Raw genomic sequence first — 16,640 nt, 5'->3', positions numbered from 1 at the left:
AAGGTAGATGTTTCATTGTTTAGATGGATGGCCCAGCCACAAGTCTTCAAGTTTTTTTCAGTTTAGTAATATGAAGAATAGATATTCTTCATACCCACAGTCAATATCATTGAAAATATGGGAATTGCAGCGCTGGCGCAAGCAGGCACTGCCTCAAGCAGTAGGCTTCAGGCGCTGTTAACGGGCATCAAATTGTCAGTTTCTTAACTTAAAATATATTTTATAAATTATTCTAGTGGGAGAGGGCATCATTTGGATTGCCCTACCACTTCAGGTATGCACAGGACACCTTTCACAGAAAAGCTTGTGCACATCTGATTTAGAGCTGCTGTTGCCTTTTAATTGTGTGAGTAACAATATTGTATGTACTTCATCCTAATTCAGTCTTTCCCAACCTGGTTTTTCCAGATGTTTTGGACTCCTATCAGCCCAAGCCAGAATGGCTAATGCTGAGAAATGCTGAGAGTTGTAGTCCAAAACATCTGGAGGGCACCAGGATGGGGAAGGCTCTTCTAAAGGAACTTGCTTGATCAAAGCATATTATTTATAGCAGAAGTATTATTGTATGTTGTAGTATGTTGGCAGAAGTATTATTAAGCAGTTTCTATTAGGGGTTTTTTAAGCAATGTGTAACAGCACAAATCTGTACAGGTCTCAGGATAAACTCATTGAGTTCCATGGGACTTACTCTCAGAAAAGTGTGTCTAAGATTGCAACCTAAGTGTAGGATTATGCTATTTTTCTTTTCTTTTCCTGGAGTTCTTTTTGGACAATCACTATTGTTTCTGAAATTGTTGTTCTGTTTCTTATATGTATGTTGTGATTATCTTTTAAGAATGCCCAGGAAGGTTGGTTATTTTAATGTCTAAAATATAAACATTAGTCAGCACGGAGAAAGGGCTCTGGCACCCATGGTATATTTTTCCTTTGCTTGGCATTTCTATTAGATATTAATGATTTTGAAGCATTCCAGACTTCAGAAGCTGAAGTAATTTGTTATAACTGGTGATGGTCATACATGATGGTAACTGATGTGAAAAGCACAATATAGGCATGGTTTGAAGGTTGGGTGAGAGACAAAGCATTATGGAAAGAGGAGGATATACTGCCTTAGCTGTACCTGTCACTGTCAGCCAGAGTCTCAGGGATCGTTATTCCCTGATTCTTAACGTTTAGCTGCTAACAGTGTTTGCAGCCTCTGCCTCAGAATTGCCTCCTGGGTTGGTTTTCTGTTTTGTTTTGTTTTTTGTAACCTGTGGCTGGCATCTAAAAAACATTCTCCAGGAGCCACCCTGAGTACATTCTTTTCATTGATTGAGATCAGTGTTGAAAATGGGGAAAAAAACAGTATCACGGATAGATGTAACAGTTATTCCCTTTCAACAGCTAAGAGAGGTCTTAGTCTACCATCTTGTGAGAGTTTTTGCTAGGGTTACATATGGACAGATGAATCTGAGGGACAGATGAAAATGACACTGAATTTGTCCTGATTTTTCAAGAGACAAAACACTTCTATTAAATTCTAAATGACCGTGCATACCCAACAACAACAAAAAGGCGGGGGACTTATGAGCTTATAACAATCAAATACAATTGAGCATATGTACGGACTAGAAATGGAACAAGCAACCTTGTTGCAGTTTACCGCTGGTAGTTTTGGGAAATGATCCTCTGGAAGCAGTTTAAGAGAAAATCATCATTCATGCTGAACCTAGCCTGAGAAACACTAGGGTGGCCGACTATTGGGGTTGATGTAAGTGTTCTTTTTAAAAAAAAAAAATTATTTATTACTACATAAAATACAAACCAACATAACAATTAACATACTAATACACCAAATTACTTGAATATACAATTGTTAACACATAATGCTTTAACATAACATAATCCAAAATAATTCAACAAATAACAAGTGCTCCCCCTTCCCTCTGGGATCATTCCTGTTTCCAAAATCTTAACACCTCTTCTGCTGGTGGTTTCCCACTTCCCTTAGAAAACACAAATATTAGGAACTGCTTCCAAATTTCCTCAAAATCATTCATTTTTGCTATTACCTTTCCTCACTTTTATGTTACATGTTAATTTATCATTAATAGCAATCTCCCATACTTCTTTATACCACTCTTTAATACAATAATCACCTTGAATCTTCCAGTTCCTAGCTACAATCAACCTTGCTGCAGTCAGCAAATTCGTTATCAATTTCTTGATTTCTTTACTACATTTAAAATCTTCATGTAGTGAGAGTAATGCAACTCTTGGTGTTTCTTCTATTTTCATTCCAACAATTTCTTCAATCTCAGAGAACACCATCTTCCACAACTTTTGCACACATTTACATTCCCACCACATCTGTAAATACGTCCCTTTTTCACCACAGCCTCTCCAACAATTTGCTTCCTGCTGATTATTTATCTTATTTAATCTAACCGGGGTTAGATACCACCTGCATATAATTTTATAATAATTCTCCTTTATTCTCACTGGCATATTTCTCAACACTCTTTGTCTCCATAGTCCTTCCCAACTCTGCTGTCCTATCTGTACCTTCAGATCTGTCTCCCAAACCGATTTTCCTACACTATCCATCGACCCTTTCTCAAGTAATATACTATATATTTGACTCATTAAACCTTTTGTCACTGTATTTTCTCCCTTATCAATTTCTTTTTTAACAATTAATTTCTCAAACTTCGACATCTCTCTACACTCTCCATTTTCTCTTACCCAATTTTTAGTCCATTGTTCCAATTGCCGATAATTTAACCAAGTTAATTTTCTATCTTTTAAAACCTCTTCCATCTCTTCTCTTGTATTCATCCCTCTTAACCATTCTCTTAATTTCATTTTATTTTTCTCTATTAAAACTTTATTTAATCTACTCTTTAAGTCCTCAGGGAAATTCTTTAACATTATTACCGGTGTTAAAGGGGAGCTGCTCGGAAGCAGCTCCTTTTTATATTTACTCCAAATTTCCCAATGGAACTTCAAGAGCGGATTACCTATATTTTCAACCCATTTTCTACCTCCTTCCTTAAAAAATACATTATCCAGATTTAATTCTATATTACTTATGGTTTTATCCTCCATCCAATCTAAATCTCCTACTCCTAAAATTGCTTCTACAATATGTCTTAACCTATTTGCTAGGTTGATGTTTGGGAGTCCCAATCCTCCCTTTTTTGGGCTTAAATACCATTTACTCTTATTTATCCTTGCTTTCTTTTCCGCATTACAATAATTATTTATAATATTCTGCCCACTTTTTAACTCTAGATCTGAGATTTTTATTGGTAGCATCCTAAAAACAAAATTAATCTTTGCTAAAATCTTCATCTTTATTAATGCTATTCTTCCAATCCATGATAGGTTCAATCTTTTATATTTTTTCAATTTTACTAATATCTCTTTTTTCAAACCATTTAAATTCTCTTTTTCTAAATTCTCTAAATTTTTAGTAATTCTAATTCCCAAATATCTAATCTGTTCTTTAATTCTCATTTCTGTTTCTTTTCCTTCCCATTCCTTCTCCTCCTTTTTAGTACTATTAAACAACATCAACTCTGATTTTGACCAATTTATTCTTAACCCAGTAGTTTCTTCAAATTCTTTCAGCTGCTGTTTAATTCTTTCTATCTTTCCTACTGGATTTTTAATAGTTAACAATGTATCGTCCGCAAACATGTTCAGTTTTATTTTTTTAATACTACCTATCCCTTCTATCTCCCCATCATCTCTTATTGCATTTGCCAATAATTCCATAACCAATAGGACAGGCGAGAGTGGACATCCTTGCCTTGTCCCTCTGGCTAGTCGTATCTTATCTGTAACTCCATCATTTACTACCACTACGGCTGTATTTTGAGAGTATAACTGCTCTATTATAGGTTTAAATTTATTTCCAAATCCCATTTTATTTAAAACCATCTTTAATGCTTGCCAACTCACACAATCAAAAGCCTTAAAAATATCCAGCGCTAAAATTCCCGCTTTGATCTTTAACTTTTTTATCCCCTGTATTGCATTTAAGACTCTTCCCACTAAATTATGCATTTGTCTGCCTGCTATAAATCCACATTGGTCTTCCCCTATATAATTAGCTATAAATTTATTTAATCGTTTTGCCAAAATAGTTGAAATTTTTTTAGCATCTTGATTTATTAACGAGATCGGTCTATATGAATCAGGGAGAGTCAAATCCTTATCTGGCTTTGGAATTAAAATTATTAACGAATGCTCCCATGATTCTGGAGTCCTCTCTCCTTCCAATATGGCATTATATAATTTCAATAATTTTGGCACTAATAATGATTTAAAAACTTTATAATACTCAGGTCCTAGACCGTCTACCCCAGGTGATTTACCCACTTTCAACTTTTCTGTAGCCTCTTCTATTTCACTTTGAGATATAGTTCTTTCCATTAATTCTTTATGTTCTTTTTCAAATCCCTTCTTTATATATTTTTCCACATACACTTCCATCCTCTTCTTCTGAGTATCTTTTTCCTTATATAATTCTTCATAAAATTCCTGAAAATTTTTTATTTTGTCCTTCCCTTGCTTTGTCCTTCCCTTGCTTTGTCCTTCCCTTGCTTATCTTTCACTATTCCTATCCCATTCTTGGCTTTTTCCTTTTGTGTGAGTCTAGCAAGCATTCTAGAATTTTTATTACTATTTTCAAAATATTCTCTTTTCATGTAAATTTAATTTTTCTGAACTTCTTCTAAATTTATATTCTCTAATTCTTTTTTCTTTGCTTGTAATTCTATTAATTTATGTTTTTAGCTTGCCAATAATCTTTCTCCAAATTTTTTATCTGTTCCTCTAACCTTTCCTGCAGTACAACCTGTTGCCTCTTTAAATTACACATTTCCCTAATACAAATCCCTCTTGTTACAGCCTTCATGGTATCCCAAACAACTGCCGTTGCCGTTCCTCCCTTTTCATTTATTTCCCAGGTTTCTGACAATTCCTTTTGCATTTTTTCAACCACTTTACTATATTTGAATATCTTTGTATTCAATTTCCACCTTAGCGCTTCTCTATAATCCTTTCTGTGAAATCTAAACTTACCAATGCATGATCTGCTACTCTAATTACCCCTAATTCCATTCTACATACCTTAGTTGCAAACTCTCTAGAGACAAAGATATGATTTATCCTAGAATACGTATGATGGACTGGAGAATAATAAGTAAAGCCAGGATCCGCCCCCTTGAGAAATCGCCACCCATCAACAAAATCCTTTTCTTTAATTAATTTGTTTAAAATAGTAATGTTATTCCTCTTTTCTGCACTAGTGGGGTTTGACCTGTCCACTCTGTTATCCATAACCATATTAAAATCTCCAGCCAAAATAACATATCCCTCCTGAAATTCTTCTATTTCTCTAAATAACTCTTTATAAAATTCTCTTTGTCTCTCATTTGGACCATAAACATTAACCGAAGTATATGCTTTACCTTCAATTTGGCCCTTTATCAAAAGATATCTACCTTTCCCATCCTTTTTAATATTCTCCAGGGTAAATCCACTTCTTTTTGAAATCAAAATGACCACTCCATTTTTTTTTGAAGTCCCCAACGACTTTTCATAATAGACTGACCATTTCAGACGAATTTCATTTACCCCATCGTTACATTGGTGCGTTTCCTGCAAAAAAATAATATCAGAACCTTCTCTATTTAGCAATTGTTCAATTCTCCTCCTTTTCACGACTGCCCCCAGACCTTTGACATTGAGCGTTGATATTTTTATATTCTTATCCGTACTTAGTTCTTTGATGTTCTTCCCCATCCCTTGTGCACTGAAACTCAAATTTACATACATAAAGACATAAAACCACTTTCAAATCCCTCCCTCCCACCCAACCATACTCCTCCCCCCCCACCCTCCCTCTCATATCTTTTCCCCCCACTAAATCCCCGGCAGTCTAGCACTCCAGCCATTATTTATTAAACCTTGGGGGCGGGGAGGGAATAAAGCCAGCAATCTAGAACCGGCAAGCCTTCTAATTAATTCAATACTACTTATCATCTCAGTCTTGTCCAATTTACTTCCCACTAGTTGCAGCTCCTCCTTCTCCGCCGTCATCATCCTTTGAACCATCGCCATCTCGGGGATCCAGGTCTAAACTTTGGAGTAACTCCATCCCTTGCTGCAAAGAGGAAACTTGTTTCCCCTTATACATAAACCGCAGAAAAACTGGGTAGCCCAAAGCGTAGTTTATTGATCTTCTCTTGAGCTCCGTTGTTATCGGCTTGACACTGCGTCTCCAATTTATAGTTTGTTGACAGAGATCATTGTAGACTTGAACTGTAACTCCTTGATACTTCAGCTCCCCCAATGATCTCAGCTTGCCCATAAGCTGTTCTTTTTTAAAATAATTTGAAAATTTCAGCAGGATATCTCTTGGAGTTGAACCGCGTCTAAAGCCTCCAACCCTGTGAACGCGCTCCACGTCATCTTCTCCAATTCCCAGGGTTGGGACCAATTCTTTAAACCAACGTGGCAACATCTTTCTGAGGTCCTCCCCTTGCTTCTCCACAAAGTTACGAAGACGAACTGACGATCTTCTATTTTGATCCTCCAGAGAAATCAACCTCTTCTCGTGCTCATTAAATTCCAAGTCATGCTTTTCCTGCAACTGTTGCACTTGCTTTCCCATCTGGTCCACTTCTGTTTTAAGAGACTTTATTTGCTTATCATTATTAGCAATCTCTGTAGCTAATTGATCCACACGCTTATTTATTTTTTCAGCTTGTTAATCAATTCTCCCAAAAATTGCCTCTGTTGTGCCCTTCAGCAATTCTCCCAGTTCAGCAACAGTTGCAGGCTGTGAGTCTGGCTCCGTGCCAGCTTGCGCGGCCATTTTCGATTCTCTGTCACTTTCCTCGCTATCTCCGTCAGAATCAGTTAATTTTTGGAGGCGCACAGCGGTATTATTTGAAGGGTGTCTTCTCTGCCACTTGGATTTACTGACTTGTTTCTTCTTTGGTGGCATAGATTAGATTTTATCTTTATTTTTCGGGCTATTCTCTTACTTTCACTTTTAACATAAACAATTGCCGTTTCGCAACTGAGCACTCTGGCGGGGGATTTATTGCCGTAATTAAACAGTAGTTACTCAAGTGGGGTTATCGCCATCAATCACTCTCCTGACGCTGGCTTTCTTCCAACAAGCTTTCCATTCCAGAATAACGCACTCCGTCAGAGAGAGTACTCAGAGAAATCACCGTCTCTAGGCCCCACTTTTCTACAGCGTAATTGTCCAGTTTCTCGTACTAAAACAATTCAATCTCTCCCCCCCCCGCCTTTCACCCAGAGCTTCCCAAACACTTCATCGGCACTTTTAGCCCGTTTACTTTAGATGATAAGATTATTCGGACTCACCGTCCCAGAGCAAAGAAAAGTCCTACCGGTCCATGTTGTTGCTGGCTCCGCCCCCTGATGTAAGTGTTCTAAGCCCTAGTGACTAGGACCTCTTTTAAGCCGAGTTCTAAATATAGTAAAAGGTTATGAGCTTTAGATTTATTTCCCAAAACTCAGAGGATACAGAATTCTACAGAACCCTGTGAAAGAACCTTAGAACAACAGTGGGTAGCTTAATAACCATGTCATCAAGCACACAGAACTGTCAACGTCACGATAGATTTTACTCAACTCAACGGGAGCCCACAGTCACACAAGGGTGGAGTTAGAACGTGTTGTGCGGGGAGTACCTCCTAAAAATTCAGCATTGAGTGGAGTTTTCATACTGTATTGACTAATGTGTTGTCTGAACTGAGCCTTAGTCTGTACTGTGATAAAGGATTTCGTTACAATGGGCATCATTCTCCAGGGAATCGTGCATCTGAATATGGTCTTAAGCGTTTGAAAAGTACTGTAGAGCTGCAGTTGTATACCCACTTACCTGGGACTAAGTCCCATTGAACTCACTGGAAACTTACTTCTGAGTAGACATGTATATGATTGTGCTGCAGGTAAATTCAAAACTGTTTGTAAACCCTCTTTTTCCCTTTCCCAGACAGGCTATTGATGTGCTTAAAAGTCGTTTCTTTTCTTTTTAAATGATTCATAGTTTTTGAATTTGTCCTTTTTATGAAATTGATTTCATTACATCAGTCATTTACTAGTTCTTTAAAGTAATTTTAGAAATACATGTTTAGAGTATTCTAAGTGTAACGATATGCCAATTTAGCACCATTACAAGCTGTGGGTGTTTCACAGTTGACTTTAGTGGGGCGTGGACTGTATTCACTGGGTGCATCTTCTGAATTCTAGTAACTACATCCTAATCCTAAACACTATATTGGCCTATCTGCCTGCTTGGGCTATTCGAATATAGTTGCAACACCTGGCTGCAGCAGAGGGAGAGGGAGACAGCAGGGGGCCCTCCAGAGTCCAGACATAATTTTGCTCCTCCCCTCCCTGAAGCTAGTCATTTATAAGAACAACTATGTAACATTAAGAACTGGTGCCTGAGTTGGTTTGGCCTCTTCCATCCCCAGGGGAAGAGCCTTCAGTGTGGTGGCTCCCCCCCTATGGAATTCCCTGCCTCTGGAGGTCAGGCATGCGCCAACTTCATATTCCTTCCGGTGCCTCCTGAAAACGTCATTGTTCCAGGAAGCCTTCCCGTAACTACCAGCTGCAGTTTATTTTGCACATTGTTTCTTTTAAAAATGTATTTTAATGTGGTTTCATTCTGTTTTTAATCTATTTTATTTTGTCCACTGCTCCGAAATTCTGAATGGGGAGCGGTATATAAATATTGTAAATAAATAAATAAATAAATAAATAAATAAATAAATCCCTTTTCTTTTTGTGCTGTGCTTTTAGATTGTAAGCCTGTGGGTAGGGATATAACAACAATATAACATCCTATTTTGTGATGTATTCCTTTGAATGCTTCATCCTGTACATTTATTATTTGGCACAGCAGTCCTAGAATTGGGCCACTGGATTTTCCTCTCTTTTTACTGTTCTTTTTCTCGTGTTACTTATGGAAATGCCTGATCTCTAGGAAAGCAGGATTTTTCATTTAACTCTTAGGTGTATTCTCTTTTCATGCAGATCATAATGTGTCTCAGATTTAAACGTTTGCTTTTGTTTGTAGCTCTAGCAATTTTCTATTGTTTATCTGTATAACTTACGCATCTGCCCTTTGTTTTTCAGTAAAATCTCATATGCAGCAAGGACTGATCTCTGTGGCAGCTCGTACTGTGATAACTCATCTGGTAAACCATTTAGGCCATTATCCAATGAGTGGGGGACCTGCTATGCTAACAAGTCAAGTATATGAAAACAACGACAATCCTTACAGTGAAAACTCTGAGCTTTCTCCTGAGCTTTTTGAGAACCCCAACCTCCAGTTCTTTGTGTTAAACAATACAACTTTAGTTTCATGTATACAAATTCGCGCAGAAGAGAACATGCCTGGAGGGGGTCTGTCTGCCGGACTTGCATCAGCTAACTCAAATGTCAGAATTATTGTGCGTGATCTATCAGGCAAATATTCGTGGGATTCTGCAATTCTTTATGGGCCTCCACCTCTTTGTGGCTTAATTGAACCAACCTCTTTTGTGCTCTCATTACCCCATCAAGAGAAACCAGAAGATGCCTCAGAACCTACTGCATGTGCTGATGAAGTGTGTGTAAAGGATGGACTTGCACTCTCCATAAAAAGAAGATTTAGAGAGACTCTGCCAACATGGGACACAATTAGGGATGAAGAAGATGCCCTTGATGAGCTCTTGCAGTATATAGGAATCACGAGTCCTGAGTGCTTGCAGAGGACAGGTGTATCACTCAATGTTCCTGCTCTACAACCTGTTTGTGTCTCAGAGAAGCAGGAAAATGATGTAATCAATGCAATCCTTAAACAACACACAGAAGAGAGAGATTTTGTTGAAAAGCACTTCAGTGACTTAAATATGAAGGCTATGGAACAGGATGAGCCAACCCCACAAAAGCCCTATTCAGCATTTTACTATTGCAGGTTGCTTCTCAGTATACTAGGAATGAATTCTTGGGATAAAAGGTAAAAGGATAATGTTGTTTGTTGTTAATTTATCATTCAGAACTGAACTAGGTGTTATGAAAGAAACAAGTCTGCCAGTAAAAACAGGAGCAACACATCTCTTTCTCCTCTCCAGTAATGTCATCTAATACAAAACATTGCATCACTTCTCTGTTAAGTTTTTCCATACCCATGAGCAGGGGTAGTCGAAGAGCTCATCTACACAAAGCAGGGTATTCCACTATGAAAGTGGTATATAAAAGGCAGGAGCCACACTACTGCTTTTTAGCAGTATTGAAGTGCACTGACAACTGTTGAGGCCCATGGCACATACCATATACTGCTTTCATAGTGTTATATCCTGCTTGGTGTAGATGTGTCATGGACCCCAACAGTTGTCAGTGCACTTCAGTACCACTATAAAGCAGTACTGTAGATCCTGCAGTGAGAGCCAGTTTGGTGTAGTGGCTAAAGTGTCGGACTGGGAGTTGGGAGATCCAGGTTCTAGTCCTCATTCGGCCATGGAAACCCACTGGGTGACTTTGGGCCAGTCACAGACTCTCAGCCCAACCCACCTCACAGGGTTGTTGTTGTAAGGATAAAATGGAAAGGAGGAGGATTATGTATGCTGCCTTGGGTTCCTTGGAGGAAAAAAGGCGGGATATAAATGCAATAATACATACATATACAATACATACATACTTCAATACTGCTATAAAGCAGTAGTGTGGCTCCTGCCTTTTATATACTGCTTTCTTACTGCTTTCACAGTGGAATATCCTGCTTGGTGTAGATGAGCCCCCAGTGTCAGTGCAATGATGTGACATCACATGTTTTGTATTATGAGAACCCTGCAGGGGCAGTCATATGGTTGCTGTTCTGGGCAGCAGCTACACATCAACCATAATGTCTTGAACATAATACAAGAAGAGCTCTGCTGGGTCAGGCCCAAATCCTGATGTACTCCAGCGACCTGTTTCCCATAATGGCCAACCAAATGCATGTGGAAAACCCACAAGCCAAACATGAGGTCTCTGTCCATTTCCCATTGTTGCCTCTGATCCTGGAGGTAGCTAGAATATCGCCATTGTGACTTGCAGCCATTGATAGCTTATCCTTTTCTCTGAAATTCCTTTGAAGTTGGTGGGACCATATCTTGCAGCATTGAATCTATAGTTTTATGTGCTTTCTTGTTAAAAGACAATTTATAGTGAAACTGTTTTTAGTGTTACTAAATATTCTGACTATTATGACTTAATGCTAAATTTACTTAGGAATTTTGATCAACTTGTAGCAGAATTTTTTTACTGTTTTGTGCTTGCCACAGAGTGAAGTCGTAGAAAAGCCGTCTTTTCATCTCTCTATAAACAGCAGATAAAGAGAGAGAGAGATTAATTTGATTTTTATATGGGACTGAACCCCTTCTCAGATTTTGGTTAAGATGTAAATAGAAGATTCTGCCTGTCCAGTCCTTTTTTCCTTCATTATTTATGGCCTGAACTCCTCTATGGATGCACCCCTTTTCTTTAGCTGATCCAACTTTTGAAATAACAATCTTAACGGTTTGTTTCTTATCAACACTATTTTAATGGGATTTTCTTGTCTTTCAAAACAATGTCCAAAAATCATGAGACATTAAAATTACGCAGACTAATCTCCGATTTCTACTAGTCATAAAATAAGCAAACCAAAAGCAAATCTTTCTTCTTTGGAATTTATAGTAATCTTGACTGTGAAGAGAGTGGTTAAAACCATTTTTGAGGGAAGTTGTTTCAATTTAATGTTATTTGCTTGAGTATAGGTCATGAAATGAGAGGTGTTTATTTTTAAATGTGGTTAGTAGATATTTAATTGATTGGATTTTTACAGGCATCTGTATCTTCCCTGGGGGAAAAATGTATTTAAAGAAGTGTATAGATCTTGGTTTAAAAAATGCATTGGTGTTTATACAAGAGATATTGATCTTAAATTATTGCAGCATGTCCACTGTTCCCCACCCCCAGCCACTGCCCTTGAATGTTGTTGTTCTTGTTGTTGTTGTTGTTGTTGTCGTCAAAGCAAGCTATTCTCCTTTGTTAGTACAGTTCTTAGGAGTACCCCACCCCCATCACATGTTTTATGAACAGTGGCAGAAGTACAAAGAATAAGTGGAAGATAGCTATTTTATAGTAACATCATTTGGCTTTTAAAATTCTATAGCTAATCTGGGGGAACCTCTAGGTTTTGCTTTACACTGCTCTATTGCAGTCCACAATTCAGCTTTTTGTTTGTCTTTTTTTCTTTTTCTTTTTCTTTCTTTTGCATTTGCTCCTTTGGCTGGCATGGAAGTACCTTTTTATCACTAAGCAGTTATCGCCTGGCCTACTAAAGAGCAGGTTTTATGTGCTCCAAAGGGAGTCCTGTTCAGACCACCAGATTAAATGGGAAGAAGTGGAATGAAGTGGGGATTATGTTCAAGGCACTAACAAGGATGCAGAAGACCACCTGGGATAAAAAAAAAACCTATATGTATATATTATTTTAAAAAGATCTATTCATCTTTGATATGGAAAAGGTCTTACAAAAGGAAAGAAAACCGTAGGAGATTGCATGAATGGAATTGAAAATGTGTTGTTGTGCTGTCCTATATCTGTCATTGTAGAGGTGATGAAAACGTTTGTTAAATTTTCCTTATTTAGAAGAAGCTTTCATCTTCTGAAAAAAAATGAAAAGCTACTACGAGAACTTAGAAATTTGGATTCAAGACAATGGCAAGTTATCTGTTATAAGCAATCTTTTTAATGTGATAAAAAGATTTATTTTTATATCTAATACTTTTGACTTTACTACCTGTGTTTCAAGGAAAGGTGTTTCTGATCAGGGTGCAAATTTGTCTGATTTCTGTTCAAGTCAGTGAGATTAACCTCTAAGTAATTGGCTTTAGGACTGAAGTGCCTGTAGCTATGTAGTTAATTTTAATTTAATTCAGTTTATTGGTTGTCTAAGCCATAAGTCTGTAAAAAGTGTTAATAGTAGTTAATTTCTTAGCTGTGGAACAAAATCATTGTTTAAGTCATCAGTGCTCTGAAAGGAATAGAGCTGATTACAGCAGAAGCTTTCCAAGGGAGGGAGGAGAGAGAACTGTTTCCCTCAAGACGAAAAATCATCTAAAAGAGCGTTTCTTCGGAAGGCACTTATTCAAATCAAAGAGTACTGTGTTTCTTTATTCAATCAAGTTTATTAGTTAAGACCATACTTTTGGTAAGCAATTGACCAATAGACAACATTTGAGCATATTACATTCAATAGTAATCAAAGGAAGATAAGCCATTATGGTGATCTGCAAACTAGATTTGTAGATGGGCAAGAGCAAATTCAGAGATTTGACCCCTCTCTTAAATATTTTCTTATATTTTTTCAGGAAGAATATTATAATCGCAAATTTCCCAACTGTTAAGGGTATTTGAGGGGGATTTGCTTGAATGTTTCTCTAGATTTTTCAGCCTGCTGAATCCAAATCCACACCTAGGCGATACACTTCACTTAAACTCTAAAACCAGGGCAACAGCCAAGATGGTTGATGCCACTGCCTTGACAGCTTAAACAGGCATTTGGAGCCGCACTATTCAACCAATCTTGATGAAATGTTGAGTGCTAACTAATATTAGGCCTAACATTTAGCCAAAAGGATTTTTAAAAGCCTAAGTTGAAAAATTACAAAATGGCAGCCTACTGAAATTTATGCTGAGCCGCAATGCAAAATCTGTACAAAATATGTTATGAAACTAAATGTGTTATTCACAGAACATTAAATGATGCACAGTTTGTATAAAGCAGCCTTCAGAAACACTGTAAAGCTGAGGAAATTGAATTTTTAAAATCCAGAATGGCTTTTGGACCAAAGCTAACGTATTTTGCTAAGGTATAGACAGATTTGGATTCAGCAGGTCAAAAAACAAAACAAAAAAATGCATATGCAAACAAATTCTGCTCAGGTAGTCTCAAAGGTTGGGGAACCTCCCTATTTACACACTGTTTTTTTTACTGCGATTTTTCTGAGATTAATTTTTTAACATATCTAGACAGGGAAACCAATCTAACAGGCATATATTCAGTGAAAAAGATAGGTAGCTGAGAACAAGGAAGTTAAAACACTAGAAAGAAAAATATTTGTGATGTGCTAGCATTGTATTTTTCAAAGTTATAGCCCCTTTTCTATTTGTATGTCTCATTCCTTAGTGACTTCAGAGTACATTCTTATGTAATTGCAGTCCTGTGTCTTACAGCCGAGAGACGCACAAAATTGCAGTATTTTATGTTGCTGAGGGACAAGAGGATAAACACTCCATCCTTACTAATACTGGAGGAAGCCAAGCCTACGAGGATTTTGTAGCAGGCCTTGGTTGGGAGGTATCTTTATAGATTGTCCTTTCTATTAATTCATCTTACTTTTTAGATTGTACTTTTTAGTATGGCATGTTACCATAATAATAGCAATTACTGAAGAATTCATACCAGAGACTGGAGTGGGGGGAAAACCTCTTGTATTTTGTAGGCTAGACCTTTTGAAATCTCTCTCTGTCTAGGAGTTGGTAGCATGTCTCTTTCACAGGATGTCAATATAGCTTGTAGGAAAATCAATGGAATTGGAGGTTCCCACCACCTGCTTGACATGGGTTTCTTCCTCCCCATCAGCAAGTTAAATTATACAAAAGGAAAAATACATAGTCATTACTGTGGTCTTCCTGGATCACTTTTCTTTTTATTTATTTATTTATTGCATTTATATACCATCCCATAGCCGAAGCTCTCTGGGCAGTTTACAGAAGTTAAAAACAATGAATATTAAAAACAAATATACAAAAATTTAAAAGCATAAAACAGCAATATCTTGATTCTGTTTGGGTCCTGGAAGGAGACTTAAATCAGGGAGAGGGGTTGCATGACCATTCTTAATATCTCTGGGGGAAATGCTATAATTTACAGTCAATGATTGTGTACTGTATTTGTGAAATCTGCCATTCTTGTCCAGTGGTAGGACGACCGTCTTTGATTGATGACTGGTCCTACTTGTTCAGAATCTAGGACCAAAATAAACTCATATGACTACAAGTCACGGATGGGGGATCACAGGCCCATGGATCAAATTCATAGGCCCACATGCTTGAGATTCTATGACTCCATCCCCAACTGGTCTGTGAAGCCTTGGGTGAGGCCCTTCCTGAAGCCCCATCCCCTCAGAGAAAGAGGCAGGAGAGCAGCTCCCGACTGAGTCACAGCCTCAAGGAGTGCTCCTTGAGGCTGGGCTCAGTTGGCTTTGTTCCTCACTTGTCCTTCCCTGATCAAGGAAGATGAGGGATGAGGGAAGCCTGTTCTCAAGGAGCTATCCCTCTAGGTTCTAGATCAGGGCTTCACCCACCTCACACCTTTGGCAGCCTTCCAGCTTTAGCCCATGATGCTGTCTATGCCATCTCAGGCAGGCAGGGCCAGCCATTTCCAGGCTCCACAGAGCAGCCATCAGGCTTCCTGTGGTGGTGCCTTGAGGAATGGCTGCTCAAGGCACAGGCTCTTTTGGGAGCTGGCTTCACTCATCCCTCATCTTCCTAGATCAGGGAAGGTGAGAAACAGGCTCAGTTGCAAACTAGTTAACCTGTCCTTCACCTTTCCCAATTGGGTTCAGTCACAAGGTGGTACATTTGTATCTGCTGCCAACATGGCTGGAGTATTTGGAGAAATGGTGGGAACCTGGGAATACAACAGGGTAGCACTTTAGGTAGTGGAAATCTAGTCTGGGGACCAAGGGTCTATTCCTATCCTATAGAGTTGTTACCAACCAAAGATTGACAGTATGGTCTCAAGGGGTTGGGTAGTAGGCTCATTTTCAGTGCCAGTAGCACCTACCGTATCCATATGACATAGGAAGTTGCTTTATACCAGGTGAGATGGTTCATCCATCTAGCTGAGTATTATCTGTTCTGACTGGCAGTGGCTCTCCAGGCTCTAAGAAAGAGGTCTTTCACATCACCTGCTAGCTGATTCTTGTAACTTAACTTGGGACTTTCTATATAAAAAGCATGTGCAGTAGCACTGATCTACAGTCCCTCCCTCATCCACATTGTCTTCATCTGGGGAATTCTCAGAGTTTACAGGTGCACCAAGATTGTGTTATCAGTCCATGTGTTGTCTCTTTACCATTGCAAGCAGGGGTGTGATAATTTGCCACTAATAGCCTGAAAGCTGAGCTGCAGCTATATATAGCCCCGAGTGGTTGTTCTCATGCAGGGAGTACACATGTTTTGGAAGCAGAAGTGAGCTCCTGGAAAGGCTCAGAGAGTTCAACTCTGCTTCCAAACCAGGCACATCTTCCCTCCAACCCCAGTGCACCTTGTTTTCAAGCAAAATTGCTGTATTTTATTTATTTATTTATTGCCACCTCAGCAAATTCAATGGCTATGGGGTGGGGGTTGCAAGAAAGGCCATGGAGGCTGCATTTGGCCTGCAGGCTGTGTGTTCCCCACTTTGGGTTAAACTAAATTTTTGTGAACCGCCCAGAGAGCTCCGGCTATTGGGCGGTATAGAAATGTGATAAATAAGTAAATAAATAAATAAATAGACCTCCTGCCACTGGACATAATAAAAATTG

General features: G+C 38.4%; 1 protein-coding gene across 4 annotated transcripts in view; it reads left to right on the top strand.

Moving 5' to 3' along the window:
* The window catches only part of RALGAPA1 (Ral GTPase activating protein catalytic subunit alpha 1), a 174,620-nt gene that overhangs the window by 104,929 nt on the left and 53,051 nt on the right, over positions 1–16,640 (top strand). For all 4 annotated transcript variants that reach the window (XM_063117818.1, XM_063117817.1, XM_063117815.1 and 1 more), the window contains 3 exons: positions 9,175–10,039; positions 12,697–12,768; positions 14,284–14,407. In XM_063117818.1, coding sequence (XP_062973888.1) covers positions 9,175–10,039; positions 12,697–12,768; positions 14,284–14,407 — 1,061 coding nt within the window. The remainder of the gene's footprint in view (positions 1–9,174; positions 10,040–12,696; positions 12,769–14,283; positions 14,408–16,640) is intronic.

The sequence above is a fragment of the Elgaria multicarinata genome, chromosome 2 (genome assembly GCF_023053635.1).
Source record: "Elgaria multicarinata webbii isolate HBS135686 ecotype San Diego chromosome 2, rElgMul1.1.pri, whole genome shotgun sequence".
Lineage (NCBI taxonomy): Eukaryota > Metazoa > Chordata > Lepidosauria > Squamata > Anguidae > Elgaria > Elgaria multicarinata.
This window is presented reverse-complemented; position numbering and strand designations above follow the sequence as displayed.